The sequence below is a fragment of the Ambystoma mexicanum genome, chromosome 3q (assembly GCF_040938575.1).
Source record: "Ambystoma mexicanum isolate Mex_15411 chromosome 3q, UKY_AmexF1_1, whole genome shotgun sequence".
Lineage (NCBI taxonomy): Eukaryota > Metazoa > Chordata > Amphibia > Caudata > Ambystomatidae > Ambystoma > Ambystoma mexicanum.
In genome coordinates, this window is record NC_090926.1 from 1,081,450,533 (window position 1) to 1,081,474,844 (window position 24,312).

Here is a 24,312-nt window from a genome sequence, read left to right on the forward strand (position 1 = left end):
ACAGCGCAGGGTAGTCTTGATTCTATTAAAGACAAGGAGGCAAGCATTATTTCCCACCCTGATGTTTTATGCGCGTACTGCTAACTCTACTAATGAGTATGTTAACGTTGGACCCACCGTTATAATAGCATCTCCATTTCATCCAGGAGAAGAGCATAGGTGACCAGAGTGGAAGTGAAGAGACATGGGGGATTAAGTTCGGGAAGGAAGTCTTCTCGTCGTCATATGGGTGAAGTTTCAGCACGATGTATTGTGCAAGTTCTTCAGTTGGTTCCAGTTGACTGTTGAGATTTCACTTACATTGGTATTGGCTGCAAAGAAAGAGGGATTGGGCTCGCAAGGGGTCTCTCTTATAGGTATTGCCTGAGCTTGATTGGGCAAATGGGACAGATAAGGACTACTCAAAACCAGAGGATTATGGGGACTAGTAATTTATGAAGAAATTGTCCTTCCTTTTTAAAACTATGCTACCAACCTTTTGTGTTTTGACCTCCAGTGGACCTGGGAGGAAACAAAAGATGTGTGTGAATGTTTAAAGTTGAATTACTGTGGGATCAGTAATAAAGAAGTAACGCATAATGCATAATGCTCGCCTCTGTGTCTTTAATAGAATCAAGACTACCCTGCGCTGTAAGTCTGAGCAATCTTCATTCTCTTCTGTAACCAGTGCCTTCATGCCTTCGGGCTTAGCAACCTTTATAAATGATTAAATAAATCAAATAAATAAATATGCACTCAAGTGCTTTGACCAAAATGTCTTTCACTAAACTTGACTTGGCTAGTTGCAGTTAACCCCCTCCAACCACTGACTACCCTGCATTTCCGATCATGCTAGACTTGAAGTTGCCTGTCTGGCTATCAATTGTCTTCTCAATGTCTTATGATTTTTACAGTGTGTCCTTCGCTACCTCCCACTTTTCTTAACCTGCTCTACAGGAATTGAGATGCCACTATTTGGATGGATGTTAAAACTCTTGTTTCTCGTCCTCTACCTTGTGTTCCATGCTCCCCCAAACTTTCAGCAGTGGTGCCTCCAAGGGCCTTTTGACAATATAGTGCCTTATCAATCCCCAATGTATGCATATGTTTATAGAGAGGTGTTTACCAAAATTCGATTTTCGAGAACACATTTCTTTTTTAAATGATTCCAAATGTAACGTTATGCATCTTTTCCACAGGCTTTCCTTCTTTCAGCTACACGTCTCAGGCCAATGTTATGAGCCACAATGCTGCAGTAGGAAGAGATTCCAACTCGGGTAAATTACAAATGTTTGACATTACTTAACTCCTGCTGTTTAGAGTCCCCTTTGTGCCTGCAGTTGAACTCTCGGGGCATCTTAGTGGTACTGGACAGCAGATAAGCTCATTCTCCTCCCATATGCATTCAAATTCATTCCGTAAACTTGATTGCATATACCCTACTGTATTTTAAAGGCTGTTATGAAAGTCTAATTTTGTGGTATGGTTTTATTACAAGATTACATGGCTGTTAGACTGATGCCACATCAGACTTTGGGCGACACAGCTAGCAGAACATATACTGCTTGTAGGACCGGGAGGGCAGGGATGTGGAATAGTGGTGAGCGGTACACAATTATGGGAAAGGGACAGAGAGGGAGTAACCAGGTGGACTGAGCATCGGAGGGGAGGAGGCAGGTCAGCAGGACACAGTGAGAAGGTCGCAATGGGCTTCTGTGATGAGGGCAGTGGACACAGTAAAACGGAGCAACAAGGTAAGGAAAACAGTGATGAAGAACAGGTTAGGGAGGGATGCAGCAATGGTGAGGGAGCACAGTCCAACATTGAGGGTGAGTGGGATTGGCACAGGGCAGTACATAACGGCTGTGAGTGGACATTGAGCGAAACACAGAGTTATGGAGAGGGAGGACACTGGTTCGCAATGATGAGAAGCATCAGCGATAAACCGGTAGAGCAGAACATAGCAATGGTTAGTGAGGCAGGGGGAACTGTGAGGACATCATTAAGCAAGACAGACAACAGATTCAAAGTTCAAAATGGTTTATTAATTTAAATGTCAGGATGGTTGAAGCCTTAATTTGCCCTATGCTAAGGTGGGATTTCCCTACCTAAAGAAATTAAGGATAGTCTGAGCCAGAAAGTTTCCAGCTCCCCTTTTCCAAGTTCAAAACAATTCCACAAAGTCTCCGAAGGGATCTCGGGTTTCCCTTCCCCAAGAAAACACAGTTCAAAATTAGTTTCAGGATTCTCCTCTGCCAAGACCCCAGCTTGCTCATCTTGCCAACTTGTACTTAAGTTCAGTCTCTCAATATCCGAACCCAATTTTATTCTTATTTTAAGGGGGTGTTGTGATGGAGGGCAGTAAAGGGTGAAATGTAAAAAGTTTGTAATAAACTAAATCCAAATAAAAAAAGAAAATAATAATAAATTCCAGGTCAACTTTATACTTCTAGTTATGGATAGTTCATACAGATTGCTTTCTTCTGCTTCACTTCAGCAATCTCTTTCAGGCACTTGTATTTACTTTCTGTATAGTTCTTTGACTTTCACAACCGGTCCAGGCACAGTTGGTGGATCACACGATCCACCAATTACAGGTCATGCAACTGGTCACCCTAGGCTAGCTTGCCCACACAGATTCCTCTGTAGCCGCACCTCTATTCTGGCTCACACTCACTTGGCTCTCTTTGCCAGTCTTTTGGTGTTGTCACAACATGTTTCACTCTTTGCCAGTCTCTGGACTTTGCCACCATGAGCCCAGTTATACAGTACACTTTGTGGTGATCTTTTCCCTTCAGCACGTTGCTCTCACACTCCATAGCAATGTTCCATCCTTGCTTTATATTGCATTTCATTAGCTTCACTCTTAACTTGCTATATATGGTCTTCGCTTTTCACACCAACTTGTCGTTTGCACATTGGTTTATTAAAAGCTTTCATGTGCTCACCAAAAGCTTTCATTCAGTTCACTATTCAATAGTTTCCAGTTCTTGTTGCTCACACTTCGCAGTAATCATCAAAACCAGTTACTTTGGTTCACCATATCTTGCATCTACTCTGGGAAGCTTCCACCTCCTGCTCTGCTCCACATACATGTCCTTGATGGACAGCGAGCCACGCTCACAGTTCGCTGCGCTCTCTCGGTGGGGGTTGCTGGCAGCTCCGCTCGTGTCCCCCGGCTGCTGCCGGTGACTTAGAATGACTGGGTCTCTTGTCCGGCCCACAGCTCATGAGGCCGGCACTGACCAGTGAGGCTCCCGATACTGTGGCTTTCGCTCTGATCTTTCTGGCGATACAGTTTCTTCCCAGTTTCGCCGGCATTTTGTTTTCTCTGCAGGACCACCCTCAGCTGCCTCATACTCCGCAGGATTTCTCTGTCTGCAGGCCTCCCTGCTGGTCTCTCCCTGTTCTCTCTGACTCCACCATTTATACACCTGCAAAAAGCTAACAGGTTGCTGGTGAGAGTCTTTAGGCTCAACTGCCTGACCACAATTAGTGAAGCATTCTGGACATGCCTGGGCCTTGCACTAGTCTGTAGGCCGCTTCCTCATCTCAGTACTAGAATGGTCTAAGAATGTGTTAGTGTGCATTCCTCCTAGTCATCTCTTCCTCCCAGTACTACAGTGGAATGAATGAGAGGAACTGAGGGGAAAGGGTTTACTATAGCCTATGAAGGCAGGGGGAATGTTGGTTCTCAATTGGAAAAGGGGCATACCATGTCTTGCCTGTAGATATCCTCCCCTAACCCCCGAGGACCCTCCACCCAGGTGATCTTCCCTCGCATCTCCACCCCCAGGCTCAGGATCCAAAAGCGATGGCCTTTCCCTGGCCACCTGAGAAGAGGAACCAAGGTGAGTAGTTGCCTTGGGACCCTGAGGTTTCTCACAGGACACAGAACAGAGTAGGATAGGGAAGGGATGTGGTAAAGATGTGCGGGATTAATTCAGTGATGAGGAGTGGAGCAGGGAAGGACGCAATTGTGAGTTGCTTTGTGAGTGGGGGGCGTGGAAGATAGGGACAGAAAAGGGGCCATAAGCGTCATCTCATCACTCTTTTCCACATAAAGGACATGTAGTGAATGTTTCACTTTTCATTTTGACATCATGGATATTCACAGCATCAAATCAACTATGTCGAGGATGCTCAGCAATTTTTCAGGACTTTAAGAACTTAGCAAAACACAATCCAATTGATATCTGTTGCGGGGTGAAATGAAAGGTCTGATACCAACGCGCTGTTAATTTGAGTAAAGGACCTCCTCGGCGCGCAGAGAAAGTGGAGACGCCGCAGCCGTTGCCACAGTGGCGACGTTATCACTAGATCTCAGGCAGAGTTGAGAGAAGAGCTCCCGCTCTGCAGAGTTGAGAGAAGAGCTCCCGCTCTGCAAAATGGTGCACCCTGTTGTCCCTCAGCGTTCCAAGGGCTAGAAAGTACATTTTTAAACCTTTTAAAGTAATTATTGCGCCACCGTTTGCCGCAACCTGTCAACTCCTCCTCGCACAGGTGCTGTGTGGTGAGAACCAGTGTTTACTAATAAGGACAATATCGCACAGACCTTCACTGTGACCTTCCACTTCCAATACGCGGCTGTGGGCTGTGCGCACCGGCTCGTTGAGGTAATCTAAGCCTCCTACTCCAATCAGGAATACCAGGAGGTAAGTAGTTTACATGTAGGTTTATTCTGTTAGTTCATAAGTAGAGAAAGCACCTGGACATCCATCTAGCCCAGCACATTAGGTCCAACTGCCACCAGTAGAACCCTGCACTCCAAACATCCATCAGCACTCCACCTAAGGTCCCAGTGACATCACCACACCAACACTCCACCTAGAATGTCAGTTGCATCACTACCATCGCAACACTCATAGCCATAATCAAGCACAGGACAGATTATGACATAGCTCCCTCTCTTCAACTAACATAACAATAGACCCATGGTAGAGACACATAACAAGTTCAATATTACCAGAAAAGTTGCAGCTCAGAAAGCATTTTCTACTTCCCCTGAGCCGAACCGCAACACCCCAACATCTAACCAAGATCTGAAATGGAAAACACAAAAACTAACTCAAACCACAAGCTCTCCCCAGAACCTGAACCCACTCAGCTACAAACCCGCTGAATGAACCACAACAATGGAAGAACCAACAATAAGTCCTTCACCATGGAGACCACTTACATCATAACCAAAACTAACCCACTCGCCATCAAATCCCCACACAGACATGTGGCCACCATGTCTATGTCCAACACCGAAAAACGCCAACCATAACTATGATCCCACCACCAAACTTAATGACAAATCACTATCCCCATGACTTACTAAGACAGCACCACACTGCCCCTAAAATGACCAGACAGCACCTCACTGCCCTTAAAAACACCCGACAGCACCTCACTGCCCCTAACAAATACCAGGCAGCACCTAACTACCACCAAACAATTCCAGGCAGCAACTCACTACCATCATTAAAATTCCAGGCAGCAACATCACTACCATCATTCACCCAAACCAGGGGACATGCCCCTACGAACACAAAAAAAAACATCATAGGACAACATATAAACCCTCAAAAACCATCCAGTTAAAGTCTATGGCGCCAAAGTCCCTGCGCCAACCCCAAAATATCCTGAGGTGCCAAGCAACTAACTGCAAGGCCAGTAATTATAAAATACAAAATGAATGAAAGTGACGTGGCACCAAAGTCCCTGCGCCATACCCCTACCCACATGTCCACTTAAACCAACCTGCAAAAAAAAACATTGAAAATATTAAAAACTTTGCCAACTAACCCCACCCACGAGTCCATCCAGCAAACCCAAAGGAATGTCCTAACAGCAGGCCACCACATTAACACAACAACAGTACATTAATTGACAGGCCTTAGACTGCTAACATTAACCCAGGACCAACCCAAAATATGTTCTAACCCCAGAGGCCACTACGTAAACACAACAGCATTATAATAACACCGGCCTCCCCAAACACCTACCTCAGGTTAGATGTCCCACTCCTCGAACACAGTCATCCTTGAAAGACCCCACAAGTCAGGATCAAGCTCCCACCACAGCACTTTTCACCACCACTTTGATGCTGGGACACTCTCTCGGAGCACTTGCAACTAATGTCCTCCACCCATATCACGTCTGCATGCTTTTCCTCAGACCCAGAAAACATTTTGTTCATATTAAAGCGCACTCCTGGATAATGCCAAAAATCTGCCTCGCTCTCCATCTGTGCCGACCAGTAGATTTCTCCATGACTGCCAGGTTCAGTTCTGGATCTTCCCGGTGTAGCGCAGCACCCGACACTGGCGCCCGCATGACACTCTTGCAAAACGTTGCATTCCATATAAACGTTGCGTTCCAGCTGGGACCGCTGGAACGCCTGTCCTCCGCCCATTGACGCCAGCCCACCTCCTGCCGACGTCACCACATCGGCACCTAGCATCCTGAGGGGAACGATCTCCAACGGGCTCCAAAATGCATCCCACAATGCTGTCCCCATGTATCAGTGCCGGCCCCAGCTGTGCCTGCCTCGGCCGCTCCGACCTGCATGGATCACCCATCAGCCTGCAAACGCACATAAGAAAACAGGCTCGCATGGCCCAGGAGCGGCCCCCCACGCACCTCATGGCCCTCCTCACCAGGCACCACCCGCCTGCCGCTGTTAGTCCCAAACAAACGGGATGCTCCTTCCACGCGGCAATAACAGCCGTACCTCAGGCTATTTAGGCGTCACGGCAGCCCCCTCCGGAACCTCTGTCAAACTCTGGACCGACCCACCAGAGTGCACGGTGGTTCCGCAGCTCCAGGCAATGGCCAACCTCAGCCCCGGCGCCACCGGGACCCTGTACCTTCCGGGAACTGGGCAACCTAAGCCCCCAGACAACCTCCTCTGCCCGGTAAAGCAGACATATAACAGCGCCACCAGCTGTTCCTCGTCTCCTGGCACAGCGATTATGGGCCACCCGAACTCTTCAAAGCCCCAGCACTGGACCTTCAAACCTGGGCCAGAGCACCGCCCAGCCTGCAGGACACCTCTGCTTCAGCTGGACCCCGACCTGGACCTCCACTGCACCGCCCGGCCTGCAGCTATCTTCCTGTCTGATGGATGTCTCCCTGGAAGGCAGCGCTTCTCACCAGCTGCCCCTTCCCAGCAGCACATATCCCATCCTCGTCGCCAGTGAGGTAAACTAAGCCTCCTTCCCCAATCAGGAACACCAGGAGGTAAGTAGTTTACATGTAGGTTTATTCTCTTAGTTCATAAGTAGAGAAAGCACTGGGACATCCATCTAGCCCAGCACATTAGGTCCAACTGCCACCAGTAGAACCCTGCACTCCAAACATCCATCATCAGTGACATCGCCACCATCACAACACCCATAGCCATAATCAAGCCCAGCACAGATTATGACACTCGTTAACCAACCCTCAGCCCCCACGTTCCACCGAAACTCCTCCTTGCACAGTTTGCAGCAACAAGTCAACTGCTAACTTCATACAGGTCTACTCTGCTGTTCTTCTAACATCCTACTCAAGTAACCATAATCATATGGATGGTTCACTGCCCTCAAGTGGCCATAAATCATATGGATGGCTACACTGGTTACGGATGGCCCACTGCGCTACATTGGCCATAAACCTATGGATGGTCCCACTGGTTACTGGTGCCTCCCCAGTGGCTAATATCTGTAAGGTGGCCCTGCTGGTGCTGCTCCAGTGGCCCAAACCTCAAGGTGGCTTGCCTATTCTCCAACTACTACTACAGTCTTTTCCCGCCCCCAGATGCCTCCTTCCTGCAATACAACTACTGTAGGGCCATGGGACAGGGGCCAGCTCATCTTTGGGGCGCGCAGGGCCGGTGGATGTCCCCTCCTTGGTCTCACTGCTTCCTTTCTTCCTTCAGGCACTGCTCATTCTTTACAGCTGTAGGTTCCTGGCCCTTCCCTCAAGCCAGCTTGTCGCCAGTGTGGTGGGGTGAAATGAAATATCTGATACTCGGGTAAGGGAAGTGAACTTCTTTACTAAGTTCCAGTGACAAGCTATATAGATCAGGTAAGTCCCAGGTTAAGTAGGAAGGTACACAGGAGGCATCCACTGGCCTCCTCTCACAGGCTGCTTCACTCCAACTGACATTCATGGAACTTACAGGGGCACTCACACCACAACATTCCACAGGCATACATTCCATCAGGCATTCTCTCATGCAAGCATTCATGGCGGACCAAGTCAGGGAACATAAAACACAACAATATCCTTTGTAAAGTAGTGGATCTGAGAAGATGTCTTTGTCTCTTTTAGCTCTACATCAGACATTGCTGTCAGTGTTTGGCTGCCTCTCAACGAGATTCCCAGCCTACGGAGTGCGGTCCTTGAACATGGTCTCAGCCATCCGAGCTGATTAAGAATCAACGCAGGATTGTTACTCCTAATCTGTATACATGACATGCAAGGGCTTATAAAAGGGATGTTTGAAATGGGACATGCTTACAACATTCTTATTCACACAGCTGTTACTCAACAGCTTCTTTTATAATAAATAAGAGGGCTGGAACTAAAAACTTCAAACACTGGTATTGTAATCTGAATAAAATGGAGAACATTGATTAAATCGATATCCTTTTGTACCAAGTCGGATCTGTCAGTAATGAACATAGTGTCAATGTGAGAGTACAAGCTGTGGATTAAGGGCTCAGTGTGCTTTACAGTTAAATAAAAGCTTGTGAAGGAGAGCCAAAGAGAAATGGGCACCTGTAGGCTCTACTTTATATCACATACATTTCCTTTTCCAACTTCCCAATAGTGCCTTATCTCTTATGTTAACTATTGTCCATCTACAGTAGTTAGTCTGAAACCACTAAACAATACATTTAGGCAAAAACAAAGAGATCAGGGAGTGCTCCCCAGACACACAGAAAATGCTCCAGATAACGATTCCCGGAATCTAAGCAGAGTGCGATTTATTCCAAAATATCTGCACCCACAACAAATCATTAGATTCATGTCTGAGTTTGTTTTCCGTATTGTGATAGTGATTTTTACAGTACTCCACAGTAGGTCTGTAGTAGGTCTGTAGTTGGACAATCGCAGGTTTGTGACAACTGAACAATTTTCTTTAGATATTCAAATATCTATTGTATTTAAATGTTATACATTTACGTTCGTACTTGTTATGTTGACCTTTAAAGAGGAACATTTAAAAAAGCTTTTTATCTGTGCATTTTTGTTCTAATACATGAATGTTTGGTATGCAGCTGAATTGGCCGAATCCAAACACTCATAAATCAATTGGTGAAGTTCTATCAATGTTTTCATGCCTGAAATAATTGCTGATTAAAAGCAGATTTTTGCATTAATTCTGTAGACACCAAATCTCAACATTGTAGGCTCTGATCTGCGAGATATTTGACACACACCAAGGTCTGAGGCAGAACTAGCGTACACCGCAGGAATTATGAATACAAGATTAGCCAAACCCCAGAAATTCACTTTTTTAAAGCCAAACAAATGTGTGGATATTTCAGAACTATTTTTCACAGTGTAGACGCACAAATATTCATTAATTTTTTCATTGCGTGCGTACGAAGGGTAATATCTCTCAGAGCAAGATGTTATGGACACTTTCAGGAGAGTAAAGATGAATGTGTTAATCCAGTAATATCTAACATTTCTAAAAGTCAAAATGATTGTAGTAAATCATTCAAAACTTTTTCAGGGACTCTTTGCCCATCCTTGCCCTTTCTTTTCTTCAAATAAAGACTTTATTTTGTGAAAACGGCCTTTCCACAAAGCATTAAAGGTGCTCACTTTTTAAACCCAGGGAAAGATTCCCTGGAAAACAAAATCCCAAAATGAGTCAAGTGATTCGGCAATCACAAAAATTGCTCCAAAACATTGCTCCAATTTGTCTTGCACCCAACAATAAGCAGGCCAAGGCACTTAACTATACCCAACGAGTCCATTACCTTACTTATATATTTGTAACCTAATCTATTATCTGCTTCCTCACTCAAATGTATGTTATGCTTGCGGCGAACCAAACTGTAACTGACCTGCCATTATCTACTATGCTTCTCCCTGGACCACTCTGTAACAGGTCATTTGAACCACACTGTAATATATCATACTCACCTGCTTGTATGTGCAACAATCTGTAACCACTGTTGTACTTAAAGACTTGGCGCCCAGTTACCTGAGGGTTCGGTAGCGCTTTACAAATAAACAAACTAAACAAGAATTCCTCAAAACAGCTCTGAATACTGACAAATACGAATATTGTGTTTTTTTTTTACAAAGAAAACAATGTAATATCGAATTTCTTTTTTACAAAGAAAACAATGTAACATTGAATGTTCAGAGTTTTTTTTAATAATGTCAGGGGACAGGAGCAGAAGCAATGGCAGAAAGCAAAGTGGAATACATGGGGGGGGGAGTAGGGCAATTTTCCTATTTTTTGCTAAGCCCCCTCTCCAGCCACCATTTCCACCCCCCCAAACTTCTTTCCGTCCCTGCTCACAGTAAAAGGCACCACTGTGATGGGGGGGGGCAGTGTTTTTAGGTTTAAATCTTGGAGTCCCTTTTTCTTCAGGGGTGTTTTTCCCATGTTTACCGGATTGAACTGAAAACAAGAAAGCCTACCAATAAAACAACCAACCCCCAGAAAGAAGCCACAGCAAGGCTATCAGTCACTTAGCCAACAGCATGATGAAACACCGTGAACCCCAGTGAGGCACTTCATCCTTGTACAAAAGTTGAGTTTGATGTTCATTGCAGCCTAACACTTGTACATTTCGACAAGATCCCCTGCAAGACTATGGAGACTGGCAAGAAGGTGATTCCGGGGGCAGGTGCTACCCTGATCCAGTTTATGTTGGCATGGAGGCGGTATGGGGAGGGCCTCTGGTCTCCTTAGCCCGGTCTCTGACGTTTGCCAGGAGACTGTTACATTGCCTGGCCACTGATCTGCCCCAGAGGATCAGTTCCACCTTGCCAGGGGGTCAGTGCTGCCTTGCCATCTAGGCTCATCGGGACAATATATCAGGAACTTGAACCTTGAAACCGACCATTACATTACATTGCACTGCAGGTTAGAGGATGAGATCCCCCTCTCCCCAATGGAGGGAACCTAAAGCTCAACCTAATCCGATCCAGCCCTCCAGTACTGAGATAGAAAACCTCATATTTACAACAACACTGTGGGACAAGCGAAGGTAGCACATACAAGGCTTCTGTTACCAATTTGTGCGGCACATACAATGAGTTATACCTGGGAATTTGTAGAACGCTGAGGGTTCATGGATACAATGTTTCCCACCCACAGTGTCTGTAACATGGAGAGAACTGACAGGCAGGTCAGCGTTAAAACTTCTGAGTTCACCTCCAGTTAGAACTACCACCAGGAAAACGATGTTTCATGCTCCCCATAAATGCAGGTTTGACAATATTCAGAGTGTAAAAAGTGTACCCAACTTTCACATGGTGCAATCACACAGCCCTCGATTCCGCAATCTCAGAGGGATCTAACGGAACAAGTCTACATTCCAAGATGGTGGATATGGGCTTGGTCTCAACCCCTGAACTAAAATCACCTGTAGCTGCCCACAAAGAAGTTAACCAATCACAATCCTAACATCAACCTTGCAGTTGCAGATCCTCAAAGTAAGAATCACTCGGGGCCATGGGGAACCAATATATAAATGCATTGGACACAGTTACTGAATATGGGTTGTTGGAGTAGGTTGTGGCTGTTTACTGGATAAGTTTGAAACACCTTTTGAGGACTGTGGAAGAGTGGAGGCAAGCAGCGGAGTAGGAGGCAGGAGGAAGTGGTCAGAATGTGAAGGTAGTTGTGTTACATATAGAGGGGGAGGCTCAGAGCTTGTAGGAGGTTGTGTAACATCAGGAGGTCAGCATCTGGAGGAGGTGGTTTTATTAGGAGGATGTGGTAAAATTGTTCAAAAGGTGGAAGAGGATGTAACATCTGGAGGAGCTACAGAAGACATGGATGTGGTTGTAACATCAGAAGACTGCTCTAACACAGACAGTAGGAGCAGGCTGATTCTGGCAGACCAGGTTGACCTTAGGCAAGCTAAAATGGTGGGAGGATGAACGAGACAGGGACAGGAAGTTTAACAGCTGATCGGGGATTTGAAGGGAGAAGAGGCTAGAAGATACAACTCTGCCAGTATAGATGGGGCCTGGAAATATTAGAAGTCTAAGCTCCAACTCAAGTTATATCTACAGGTAATGGTGATAAGCAGCAGGAGATCAAGAAGCAGTCTTTTGCCTGGCTTGCAAGCGAAAACTTGGTGTTAGTTAGCAGAGGGTACAGGACCCAGGGAAGCCTTCGTATAGATAGTCCGAGACTGGCCATTCCCTAGGACATGAGGATTTGGCAACTGTGATGAATCTAGCGAACTCGCCACTGATTCTCCAAGGGAAATCACCCCTCCCTCATGTGGCCATGGAAAGGCTGAAGCTACCTGACTGACCCGGGGTGTGGCTATCTGTGGGAGGGCCACATGGAGGACAAGCCTTGGCTGCCAAGTGTAATCAGGGAATCACATCGTCTTTATCGATATTTCTAGGTAGTACCCAATTACATCCTTCCCATTCTTACATGGCCTATTGTCATGTGGATGATGAACCTCCACTAATTGTTGACCACCGATTTTACATCTCTTCCTCTCACATAAACATCTCTGAAACAATTAGTACTGATACTTTTGTACTCCCCCCTTTTTCACAACACTAAGATGAGGAAGTGGAGTGGAGTAATGAAGATTACCAAGAGCGGCAAACCAACGCACAGTCTAGAATGAGAGGTCGGAGCCTTCCAATGCTGTTTGGGACACAGTAGGAAGTGAGGCAGTCTGAAGCGGGAGAAGACGGTGTCCAGAGAAGTCAGGCTGAGAAGTGTTCACTACGTTGCCAGGAGGAGCAGCCAGAACCGTCGGGCAAAGGGGAAGGCGAGGTGAACAGTGTCAGGTTCCCATCAAGTATTTCCTTCAGAAAAAGGTTCCAGGTATGGAAGTACAGGAAAGGTGTAAGATTTTAAGTGAATTGCTAAGGCAGGTATCTTGGGGCAAGTGTATATTTTTTCAGCTCTGATCATAATCCAAAATGGTGAACATGTAGAGCAGCAGTGATTGGTTCTGGTAGCTTTGAGGTAGTTTTGAATCTTGAGGTAGATTCTGAACTGCCTTTCACTCCTGCCTTGATCAAGGAAGGTATCAGCAACATTAGCTCCAATGAAAATTGTGAGAAACTGAATAGAATTGCCAGAATATTGAAGGCAACTGAGATGTTACAGTGAGAAGGAACTAGCAGCTGAATCAGATCAGTGATACAAAGAATTTCCAATTTTAGAAACTAATTTTAGCTGTAGCTTTGTCCAGAACTTTATTGAAAAGGTAATACCAGAAGATGTCTGAGGTGAAAAGCAGCACGCATAACCAAACAAAGTAACTGCAATCTCGTAACTTATAAATAAAGCACAAGCCGGATGCATGCAGAGGAGGGTTAGTTAAAAGCTCCTGCGTGCGAGCCCGAGCGTCGAGAACTTGTTAGAGGCAGAGACTGTGTTGGTTATTAAGCGCAGTTCCACAGGAAGGCTCTGGTGCCAGCGCGTCGTTGATCTCAGCCCATATTATGTTTTGAAATGATGCTTGTGATGCATCTCTAACACTGTGCGCAGCGCAGCAGATTACATTACAGATTTTATTTTTCCCAATGTTGCATGCAAAGGAAATAAAATCACTTCATGCAGGTCCAGGAGAACAAGGATGAAATGTTAGAAGTCGCAAGTAAATACGTTAGGAGGTGAGTCATTAAAGAGAAGGAAAATGCATAAACTGTACTAGAGCTTTTCAGATAAAAGAAACCAGAGGAAATTAAGAATTGCATGTTTACTTCCACAAGCAGTTTTGTGTAAATAGTTATATTTTGAAAGCAGGAACAGTGGTACAATAAGATGAAGATCTATGGTGATAGAGCATCACATATTCTACAAGAAGTGAGTATTTTTGGAAGTCAGCATTAATTTAAAGATACTTTTCAAAAGAATTCATAAGAAAAAGATTTCAAAGTTTGCAGCAGCAGAAGCAAGTTGCATCTTAAAGACATATTCAGAACAGTGAGAGAACCTCCAAGCTTGGGACAGAGGTAGTCCGGTAACATCTGACTCTCATCTGACCCCCTCTCAAGTCCATCTACCACTCCTCTATTCGTACTCTCTACCTCCTCGGCCCTCGTGACTCTATTTCCTCCACACTTTCTCAACTCGGCTGGTTTCCCTTTCCCTCCCAACTTAAATATCAATTTCTCTGCTTGGTCTTTAAATTTCTACATGACCTTGCTCCCCCTTATCTCTCTTCTCTCCTCTCCTTCTATACTCCCTCTCGCTCTCTCCGCTGACCTCTTTCTACTTACTGTACCCCCGTCTCCTTGTGCTGCTTCTCGCTTCTGGTCCTTTCAGCTTCTGGCCCCCTACATTGTAACACCTTACCTCTCTCTATCCGCTCCACCCCCACCTACACCTCCTTCCACACCTCCTTGAAAGCCCTTCTTCTCCAATCCCCCCCTTGAACCACTTTTCTCCTCCCTTCTCCCCATCCCCATCCCTCCCCTTCCTCTCACAGCCACTCGACTTTATATCACATAACTGAACTTTATCCTCTTTCCTTCTCTCCCTTCCTTCTCACTTTCCCTCATCTCCAGTATCCAAGGAAACTGTTCTACATATTGTTACGCTGGTTTGTCTCAGGTTTGTTAACTTGCTTCTCCATTATTGTATCTTGTTGTTTTATTGTAAAGCGCTTTGGTGTAAAGCGCTATATAAAATTAATAAACATGATAAACATAACAAGGAAAGGTGGTAAAGAACATTTAGAGAGAGTCAGTGAAAATCAGCTGGAACCTGTTATTTTTTAATTTTATCCACTTCCCTTTTCCCCCCCGGTCTGGTCACCACAGCAATTGTAATTCTAGGATTGTTGGGTTGACCGGATTAAGGGGGATCTGGAGGACTCATTGCCTGCTCCTGCAGGGTTTTGAAAGCTGGGACCTGATGCACAGAGGCTGACTAGGCGCGCACCCGTATAACTGACAGACCACAAAGAAATCGGAGAATGGGTTACCCGGGACGCTTGAGGTTGAATACCACGTACCGTTAGCAGTAAACAGAAGCACTTGCACGGGAATTGGGGTAGTAAGCTTAACTGGAGAAGGGTTGATAAACCAAAGTGTAAGAAGTATAATTACTTGGATGCAAGCACAAGCAAATGCAAGCAGAGAGAGGAAACCTGGTATTTGCAAGCAGATATTAAGCAGATTGAAAAAAAAGGCACTCAGCGAGTCTGGTACTCGCACCAAAGTAAGCAAAGAGAAACACTCTGGCAGGAGAGTAAAGCAGGAACTGGAGAACCGGGTCATAGACGCACTGTGTTTTGAGATACTGCGGAAAGCTGAAAGAACTGGAGAGGAGATCCCCCACATCTTGTTTGCCTGTAACAAGATATCCGAGAGCCAAAGAAATGACACTATGAAACATCTTGCACACATTACCTAATATGCAATTTCAAGACGTATATCACAGTTATCAGACAGCACACTGAAACATCATACACATTAATAAAATTTAATTAACTATGCTGACATTTCAAAACGAATGTTATACTTGAACACTATGTTAAAAATACAGAAGAATCCTATTGACTTTACCTAATGTACAATTTCAAAACACACACTGTCAGCCTCAAAATACACTACTAGTAAAGCCTTAAAAAAATTTTAATGCAAGAATCGGTGGCAGAAGCTTTCAAATATTGGCAAAGGGGCTACAGAATATAATTCTAACTGCATTGAAAAGCAGCACTTAACACTCCCATAACAATTGAAACCCCAACAGTACAGAATTTAGTAGCAGCAAGGGCTCTGGTTCCATGTCTTTTGTGAATGTTCTAGCAAGGAGAAGCCACCCAGCAATTGCATGCTCAGTAACTTAAGATAACATAGCAGTGCCACAGTGTATTAAAAGATACACAAAAACATCACACACACTAAAAAAAATCAGTAAGAGGTCTGCATTTTAAAAGTTGAACAGCAGATTACAAACCACACTGTAATCAGATAGTGTGGGGGATGTTGCAGAGACAGCTAGTAGGTACACATTACAAACTACATAGCTCTACTTAACAAGTTGGAGTGCCTATTTTAAAACAGATGTGTGTAAAGCAACAACTAAAGAAAGGTACAACCATAATAATGCTCAGGCAAATAGGGTAAGTGACAATTGCAAAAGCTATTTGTATTTCAAAAAGTACAAACCAAATTATGCAAAACATTAACAAGTACAGTGTCAATAACAATATGCAAATATATCCTTCCAGATCCACCTTCACAGGTGCCTCGGAGTGTTTCCCGCGTGGAAAAATACCAAGACTTTGAGTTTCCAGCAGGCCAGCATGCTACAGTGAGCGCCTCATCCTTGGTGCACGCTGAATCTGGTAAGCACAATGTATTATTTTAATGCAAATAAAACTAAAAATACAACACACAACTAAAACACACATACCTCTTTCACATCTATCTGACCTTGGCCAAAGGCACGCTCACCACTACACAACCCCTACTCGCCCACATTCATGACATTGATGGATTCCAAGCTACAACCATCAGACAATCGTACCATCCTACAAATAATAATTCACTGTAAAATGACCCTCCAAAACTTAACCTACAACTACAGCAATCCCCAGCAACAGAATCTCATGCTGGGGTAACAAAGTATCATGCTGTGCGCTCACACAACTCAAAGAGTATAAAAAGCCTACTCTGTTTATTTCCACACTGTAATGCAAATGTTGGAAACACTACAGCCCAATGCCTTCTGAGTTCAGTCATTTGGGAGCTCCACAAGGCGCGTTTGACAAGAGTTCACTTGAAAGCCCCTTTTTTATGCTGGGAAGATGTATGCATCCATAATATGGATCAGAGCCCCCCAGGGGAAATATACAGGGCATTAATTGTGACAATTTCTGGTCCCAGTCAAAGTGAGGCACACCAGATGTACCTGAGATTTTTTGTGACATGACGGTGAATGATGAGGTGACCGCAACATAAGGAAGACCATTTTATGTTATGTTAATGAGTTTTGTAGAGCGTGAGCATTCGCCATGGGCATCTTGGCGCTGAGAGGAGGGAGTTCCAAATGTCTTTATTGCTTTCCTGAAGGCAAGGTGGTTGGTTAATTTCTTGATGAAAGATGGAAGTTCATTCCATGCAATAGCAGCGGCTATAGAAAAGGCCCTGCCTCCTATCTGTGCTCGCTGATAAGGTGGCACAATAAGAAGGTCCGCAGTAGCAGAGCGCAACAAGCGTGCAGGAACATAGCGCCTGAACCTACCTCAAAGAAACTCGGCTCCCAGATTGAGCACAGCCCGGTGCACAATACACAGAGCCTTGAACCTGATATTTTGGCTTACAGGGAGCCAATGAAGGGACCATAAAACAGGAGAAATATGGGCTCCAAAAGGGGAGCCAGTAGCCACTCTTGCGGCCAGGTTTGTAAGAGCTGCAGTCTCTGAATAAGCCCTTTCAGTTGAGCCAAGTATAAAGAGTTACAATATTCCTGGTGTGATAGGATCAGACCTGCTACCACTCGCGGATGAAGAGCTCAGGAATCAGTGGGAGTACTTTCTTCAGGACTGTAAGCTGAAGTGGCCTATTTGACAAAAGGTAGTGATTTGACTCGCCATAGAGAGAGAAGCCGACAGTGTCAAACCCAGATTTTTCACCTTCTTAGTAGGAATGGGAAGGTTGCCAAATGATATAGGCCGGAAAGAGGACACCCAGAGTGAGGGGTCAGGAGGACACCCCACCACCAAGATCTCTGACCAATTGTCGTCCATCCACTTACCAACAGCAGTCGGGTATCCTCGGAGGCACAACACCATCTCAGCCAGATCTAGATCTAAAAGTATCAGTATCTGAGTGTCATCAGCATACGAGTAACACCTGACGCTGAAGGAGCGGATGAGACGGACAAGTGCCCAAATATAGATGTTAAAAAGAATTGGAGACAAGGAGGAAACCTGCGGTACTCCACAGCTTAGAGGACAGGGAGTAGGTAGAAAGGGTGGCATAGAGAGAGTCTCAGTGCGATCCGCCAGGTGCTGATAGATCTAGTAGAATCAGTGCACCAACCCCACCAGAATCCACTAGCCTGGCCATATCATCCTGGACGGAGACAGAACACTCTCAGTGCCTCTGCCTGGTCTAAAGTCAGACTGCGCTGGGTCAAGAAGAGAGGATGATTCCAAGAAGGAAGACGGTAAAGGGGACACCAGGGATTCCAACAGTTTAGCAAGGAAAGGAAGAATAGAGATTGGACTAAAGTTAGCAAGGACAGTGGGGTCAAGTGATGGCTTCTTTAGGAGAGGGCTCACTCTTGGAGCTTTCAGCTCAGGTGGGATAATCCCGGACTGACAGGAGTTATTAATAGCCGCAGTGATTTCATCTAGAAGACTCTGGTAAACCATTATCATGGTGGCTATATGAATGGCATCAGACGGGAAGCAAGATTTTATCTTGTAAATAGCTGCTAGAACAGCTTCTTCCGAGAAGATTGGAAAAGCCGACCATTTTGGGGGTTCAGTAGGCAATCACATCAGATTAATTCAACATTAATCAATATTACTACCTGTCGCAGTGGAAGCGTCTTTTGCGATATTTTGGCAGATAGCGCTAATTTTGATGATGAAAAAATAGGATAAATCATCACACAGTTGTAGTGTAGGCCTGACACTAGAGGTCAGTTTGTCATAGAATGTGAGAGCTTTCACGGCATTAAACAAGGCTTTGGGTTTACGGAGCGCCATTTCAATTTTCTCCTAAATATAATGCGTCTTAGCTGTCTTGACCGCTATAGCATAGCCTGTTAACTGGCGCCAAAATTGAATTTTAAGATGGGGATCATAAAATTTGTGCCAACTGCGCTCAGCTTGTCTGTTTCTGTCTTTCGGCTTTGAGAGAGACCAAATACCAGGGCTTAGAGGGTAACCTGCGTGGATAGATTGAGCTAGCCTGGTTAGGGAATTACATGGAGAGGCGTTGCATTTAACTGCAACATGTGCGGCCAAACCTTGTAAATCGGCAGATTGCCATGAGCGGAGCAAGATCTTGGGTACCGCCCTCTGCGCATGGAGCCGATCCATTAATCTTGCATTTTATAAAAAATGGTCAGACCATATTACAGGCTCAACTGACTGCAACGATGAAAAGGCATCTTTTGTAAAGATCAGGTCTAGTATGTTACCTAATTTGAGTGGGGGTGGATACGATTTTTATGTAGACCAAGATCAGATAGGCTATCAAAGAACAAATTCAGAGCTGTGGACCTAGGTAGATAACATTTTAAATTAAAATCCCCTAGTATTACGAAGTTGATATGTCTCATCTGGAGATCAACAACCAAATCCGTTAAAAGTTCCCCAAGGTTCCCCAATAGGTACGGGGGACAATATATAAGCAGAAGATGGCATGAACATGAAGGCATCTCTTTTTATGTATAAAACAAAGCACCCTCATGAAAAGCGTGCCTCCAACTGCCATAATACTAAGCTAAATAGCAGAGTAGGGTTGGCAGCTATATCATTCCACTATTCAGAAATGGCAGCCCAAAGCCAACAACTTCCACGTTTGAGGGTAAATACAAAATCATTAAATTCACGTATAGATTGTATAAATATAAAGCTGAGCTCAAATAAATGTGCACAGTTAATTACATTCAGTATCTTTTGGACAATTAATGCAAATGCCTTTTTCCAATTAATTAATGAGGGGGAGAATGATGTCACTGTTCTCAACAGAAGTTTTAAAGAATTTTAAAAGGCTTGTTGTAACACAAGGCACACGTTGAATCTATTGGGGTACCATGTAGCACATCAAAGAATCACTTTATTTGGTCTTTATCTTAACCAACACTCATACTTGTCTCAGGCACCTGTGGAGGCACCACAGCAGCACTGGGAGAGTGTTCACACCAGCAACACTCCTGCCCACATGCCTTCCGCCTGAAGAGCTGGTTTAGGCAACAGCACTATAATAGTGCCTTGGCAAACCAACTGTATTCTGAATAATGAGAACCTTTGGCACTCTGTGAAGGGGTTCTGATGAAGTCCACTGACTTATTTTAGGGGCATTTAGTGGGCTAACCAGCGTGACTGGTTTCCTCCCAAAACTAGTGTATGATGGTCCTGGTGTGGTATGGGCAGGATTACCTTGTCATCCCCACTTAGACCCTGCCACTGGGCAGGAGACAGTCACTTGCCCAACCAAAATGCTACTGGTCCAGAAAACAAAACTGCTTTGGAGGAAAGATTACATATTCTGGCCGTTCATATCTACTAACAGTGAGAGAGGTGCTATGGAAACCAAAATTCATTATAAGAAGGCAGTATTGCGTTCCTTTTCAATCGGACATAGTGTTGGTTCTCTTACCCACCTTGGAGCACAAAATGCTTTTGCAATGGTATGTGCCTTATGAAATATTAGAAAAGACAGTTCCTTATAGCTATAAGGTCGCTCAGCCAGACAGAAGGCTTAAACCCCAGATCTACCACATCAAGTGGAAAGAGCACCCGGTAGAATTTTCTTCTGTCCTAATGGCTACCTTGTTATCTGAAGAAACATCTGAATGTAGCTTGATCCCCTCTGATCTATCAGAGCACCAATAACAAGATATCCAGGACTTATGGGATCAATTTCCCGGATGTCTTCAGTAGTGAACCTGGGCAAGAGAAAGGTGTTAAACACTACATTTGCACCCCACCCCCCAGGCAAAGTAATTTTTTCTGATGCCTTATAGAATTCCAGAGGTGAGAAAGGAGATGGTCCTCCAGGTGGTGGAGAAAATGCTAGCCACAGATGTATTAGAGTCCGTGGTCATCTCTAATAGTCCTTGTGGCCAAACCAGATCAGTCGTGGAGGTTTTGTATAGACTTCCGGAAGTTGAATGCTGTATCCCAGTTCAGCAACTATCCGATGCCTCGGATTGATGAGCTTATTGACCGACTGGGATCGTCTGTCTACATCTCCACGATTGATCTAACCAAGAGCTATTGGCAGGTGGCACTGAACCCTTGTCCTAAGGAAAAACGGCCTTCTCCACCCCCAGAGGATTATTTAATTTCAAAGTCCTTCCATTCAGACTTCATGGGGCCCCAGCAACCTTTCACCGGCTGTTGGACCAGATACCCTCACCCTTTTCCCACTTCTGCAGCGTGTATCTGGATGATATCATGATCCACAGCAAGACCTGGAAGAGCATATGTTTCACTTGTATGAGATCACATGTGCTTTGAGGCAAGCCAGTCTTACCGCCAATTCTGAAAAGTGTCATTTCGCCCAGTCGGCAGTAAAGTATCAAGCCTTTTTTGTGGGTGAAGGAGTAATCCGACCTCCACTGGAAAAAGTGAGGGCTGTGCAGGAAAAACCTCCCCGAAAGACGGAAAGAGACCCAAGGGCCTTTTTGGGGCGTTCCAGAGGTTTATTTATTCAGCCACAACATCTTGCCTCACTGATGAATTGAAAAATGCTGAGCCACAAAAACTGCAATGGCAGAAGGAAGATCAGGCCAGCTTTAATACACTGACACACATCTTATACAGTGAGCCTGTCCTGAAAGTTGCCATTTTCAATAAAGAGTTCATCCTCCAGACGGATGCTTCCATTATAGGACTAGGAGCAGTTTTATCCCAAGAATATGAAGAGATAGAGTATCCAGTTTTGTACATCAGGCAAGGGAGAAAAATGTTGCCACCATCGAACTTGAGGCCCTAGCAATCAAATGGGCAGTGGGTTATTTTAAATATTACCTGACATTCAGAAAATTCACACTAATAAATGACTACTCACTTGGCTCAGTCTGAGGAAAGAGACAAGCGCTGGTTCCTTGATCTCCAGCCTTTCTGTTTTCATTTAGAACACAGAAAGGGCAAAGCACAGGGGCATGACGATTTTCTTTCCCGATTTCCCTTAGAGAGAGATAGGGAAGCCAGCAGCATTAGGGGGAAGGGTATGTGATGGAATGAAGTCATTATTCTGGACGTGAAACTGCATAAAGGCTGGGAGTCATTCCCCCTGGTTTTTTGTTGTATGAGAAAATAATGTTCAACAATTATCCAAGAAACAGGAGAAGGGAGTCATTCTCCTGAAGAAGGAACTTTCTGTTGGTTTATCCTTTAGTTATAGTTTGAGGGATAGAAGTAGGTTGTGACACAGGACGCTGGAGATTAATTCCCAGACCCTTTAGTATTAGTTTTGAGGCAGGGAAATCTCTTAAAACGAAAAACATGCCACCTTTGTGTCAGCTTCCTTCTTTGACACCCTTACATCAGGTGGTGAACATCAGAAGGTAGTAGGAGAAGAAAATCAGGAGGCAGAAGGGGTGAAACAGGACAAAGTAGGATGGGAAGCATGAGGAAAGATCCAGTGCTTGCAAACTGCAAGATGTCAAGGTTGGGTACGGTCAAGCATCACCCAAAGCAGGTGGCTGGGTATGACCCGATCAAAGGGGTTGATGCAATGGTGGCTGGAGGTTCAAGAATATGACATTGCAAAGGGCCAGTACCAACATAGGAGTAGAGAGGAGATGTTGAGGATAGAAATCAGGACCCTAGGAAAGGGAGGTGATAAGGCGCACAAACTCCTCTATGGAAACTTGGTCCAGCAGACTTGGTTGGCACTCTCTGCCAGTAATGAGAAGCTCCTATTGTTTCAAAGACGAGGGAGAGATACGCAGCAACACCTATAGAAGGGATCAAAGAGGAGTCAAGATTGAGGACTTCTTGCAAGAGTGGGCTGCAGAAACTTAGAATGCTTGAGTTCTTGGGAACTTGGCAACCATTTAGGAAAGAATGTCCTTACAATTTTCATTCAGTTTTGGCCAAGTAGTCATTTGTTTGTGTTTTTTTAAAATAAAATGGTTTTCTCGAATTTGTGTTTGGACTCTTTTGTGGACCCTACTCTACCATGACAACTTTTGAAGCCCCCCGCCCCAACACCATCATTTACCAGGATATGAGAAGGCACCACATGTGGTGTTGGCGCAGCACTCTTGTCTCACCTTGTTAGGAACCCCTGTGTGCCAATCCTAATGTGCCTAATGTGCTGTTAGGATAAAACGTTCTAATCCAGCACTAAAGTCTATACAAGAGACCCTGGGCCTCATTACGACCTCATCGGTAGCCATGCCGCTATTGGCGGCATGGCTGCCGCTGAAATCGCGTCCGGGTTCCCAGAATGAGGAATTACCGTGCCATTCCGAGTTCGGAGGGCCCGGTAATTCCTCCCTCCCCGGACCTGGACCTTCCCCATTCCCATTTCAGCCCCCATAGGGCGGAATGGGAATGGGAGAGGGAGCAAACAACAGGCCGATTACGAGTGGCCCGTTGTTTGCTCCCTCTTCCCCTCGAGGGACCCTCGTAATGTGGCGTAACAGGTTTAATGGGTCCGCATCCTTTTGCGACACCCGTTGACCCGTTCCGCCAGGGTGGTAATGAGGCCCACTGTGTGGAGCACAATCACATTGTCTTAAAGCAAGCATGGCATTCAGAAATCAGTGTCCCTGTGTGATGTACATAAATAAAGCTAGCTGACACTAGATCAACTTCTAGCACCACACCTTGCAAAACCTTCCACCATGCCACATTCGCTGCCCAGATACCCAAAGCTCACCAGGACCTATGATCAGACTAGTAGAAAACATTCTCCCTCTTGAAAGAACATCCTGATGTTATGTGCGCCATACAAAAACATAGGCTTTAGTGCCTTTATTTGTAGATTTGAGGTCCCCTATCCCCAAGTGTTACCCTCTTACTCCATGGACATTGTATGGGCTCTCCCTACCCAAGGGTTCTGACACCTCCAGGCTTGTCTCATCAGCAGGTGTAAATAATAAGGGTACCTGTCAACCAACCAATCCTTCAGATAAATAATACAATTGTATTCAAAGAAGTGAATATTGGTGGTGAGGTTGGAGCAACACACTACACACAAAATTCAGTACAAATACATCAGTTCATCAGTTTAATTCAAATATTATATCACAAAGTTAAAAACCACAACAATAATATACATAATCAATCATGTGCTTGGACATCTACCAATTCCCACCTTTCATACTCATTCAAACTATCACACATCCAATGTCAAACAAAATACAATCGATACAAAGGAAAGTACCATTGAAGTCTTGCTTGTATCTGTAAACAAAGCAATATATTCTTTCTGTTGCACCCTTGATTCCTGATGGTGTGTATATAAGTCCAA

At 44.9% G+C, this 24,312-nt stretch overlaps 1 protein-coding gene across 5 annotated transcripts in view; it reads left to right on the forward strand.

Moving 5' to 3' along the window:
- The window catches only part of LOC138583269 (zinc finger protein 75A-like), a 257,686-nt gene that overhangs the window by 182,457 nt on the left and 50,917 nt on the right, over nucleotides 1–24,312 (forward strand). For 2 of the 5 annotated variants that reach the window (XM_069655355.1, XM_069655357.1), the window contains 2 exons: nucleotides 1,179–1,256; nucleotides 16,371–16,487. The exons of 1 other annotated variant lie outside the window; for it this stretch is intronic. In XM_069655355.1, the coding sequence (XP_069511456.1) occupies nucleotides 1,179–1,256; nucleotides 16,371–16,487 (195 nt within the window). The remainder of the gene's footprint in view (nucleotides 1–1,178; nucleotides 1,257–16,370; nucleotides 16,488–24,312) is intronic. 2 more of the 5 variants (XM_069655358.1, XM_069655356.1) reach the window with 2 other exon arrangements.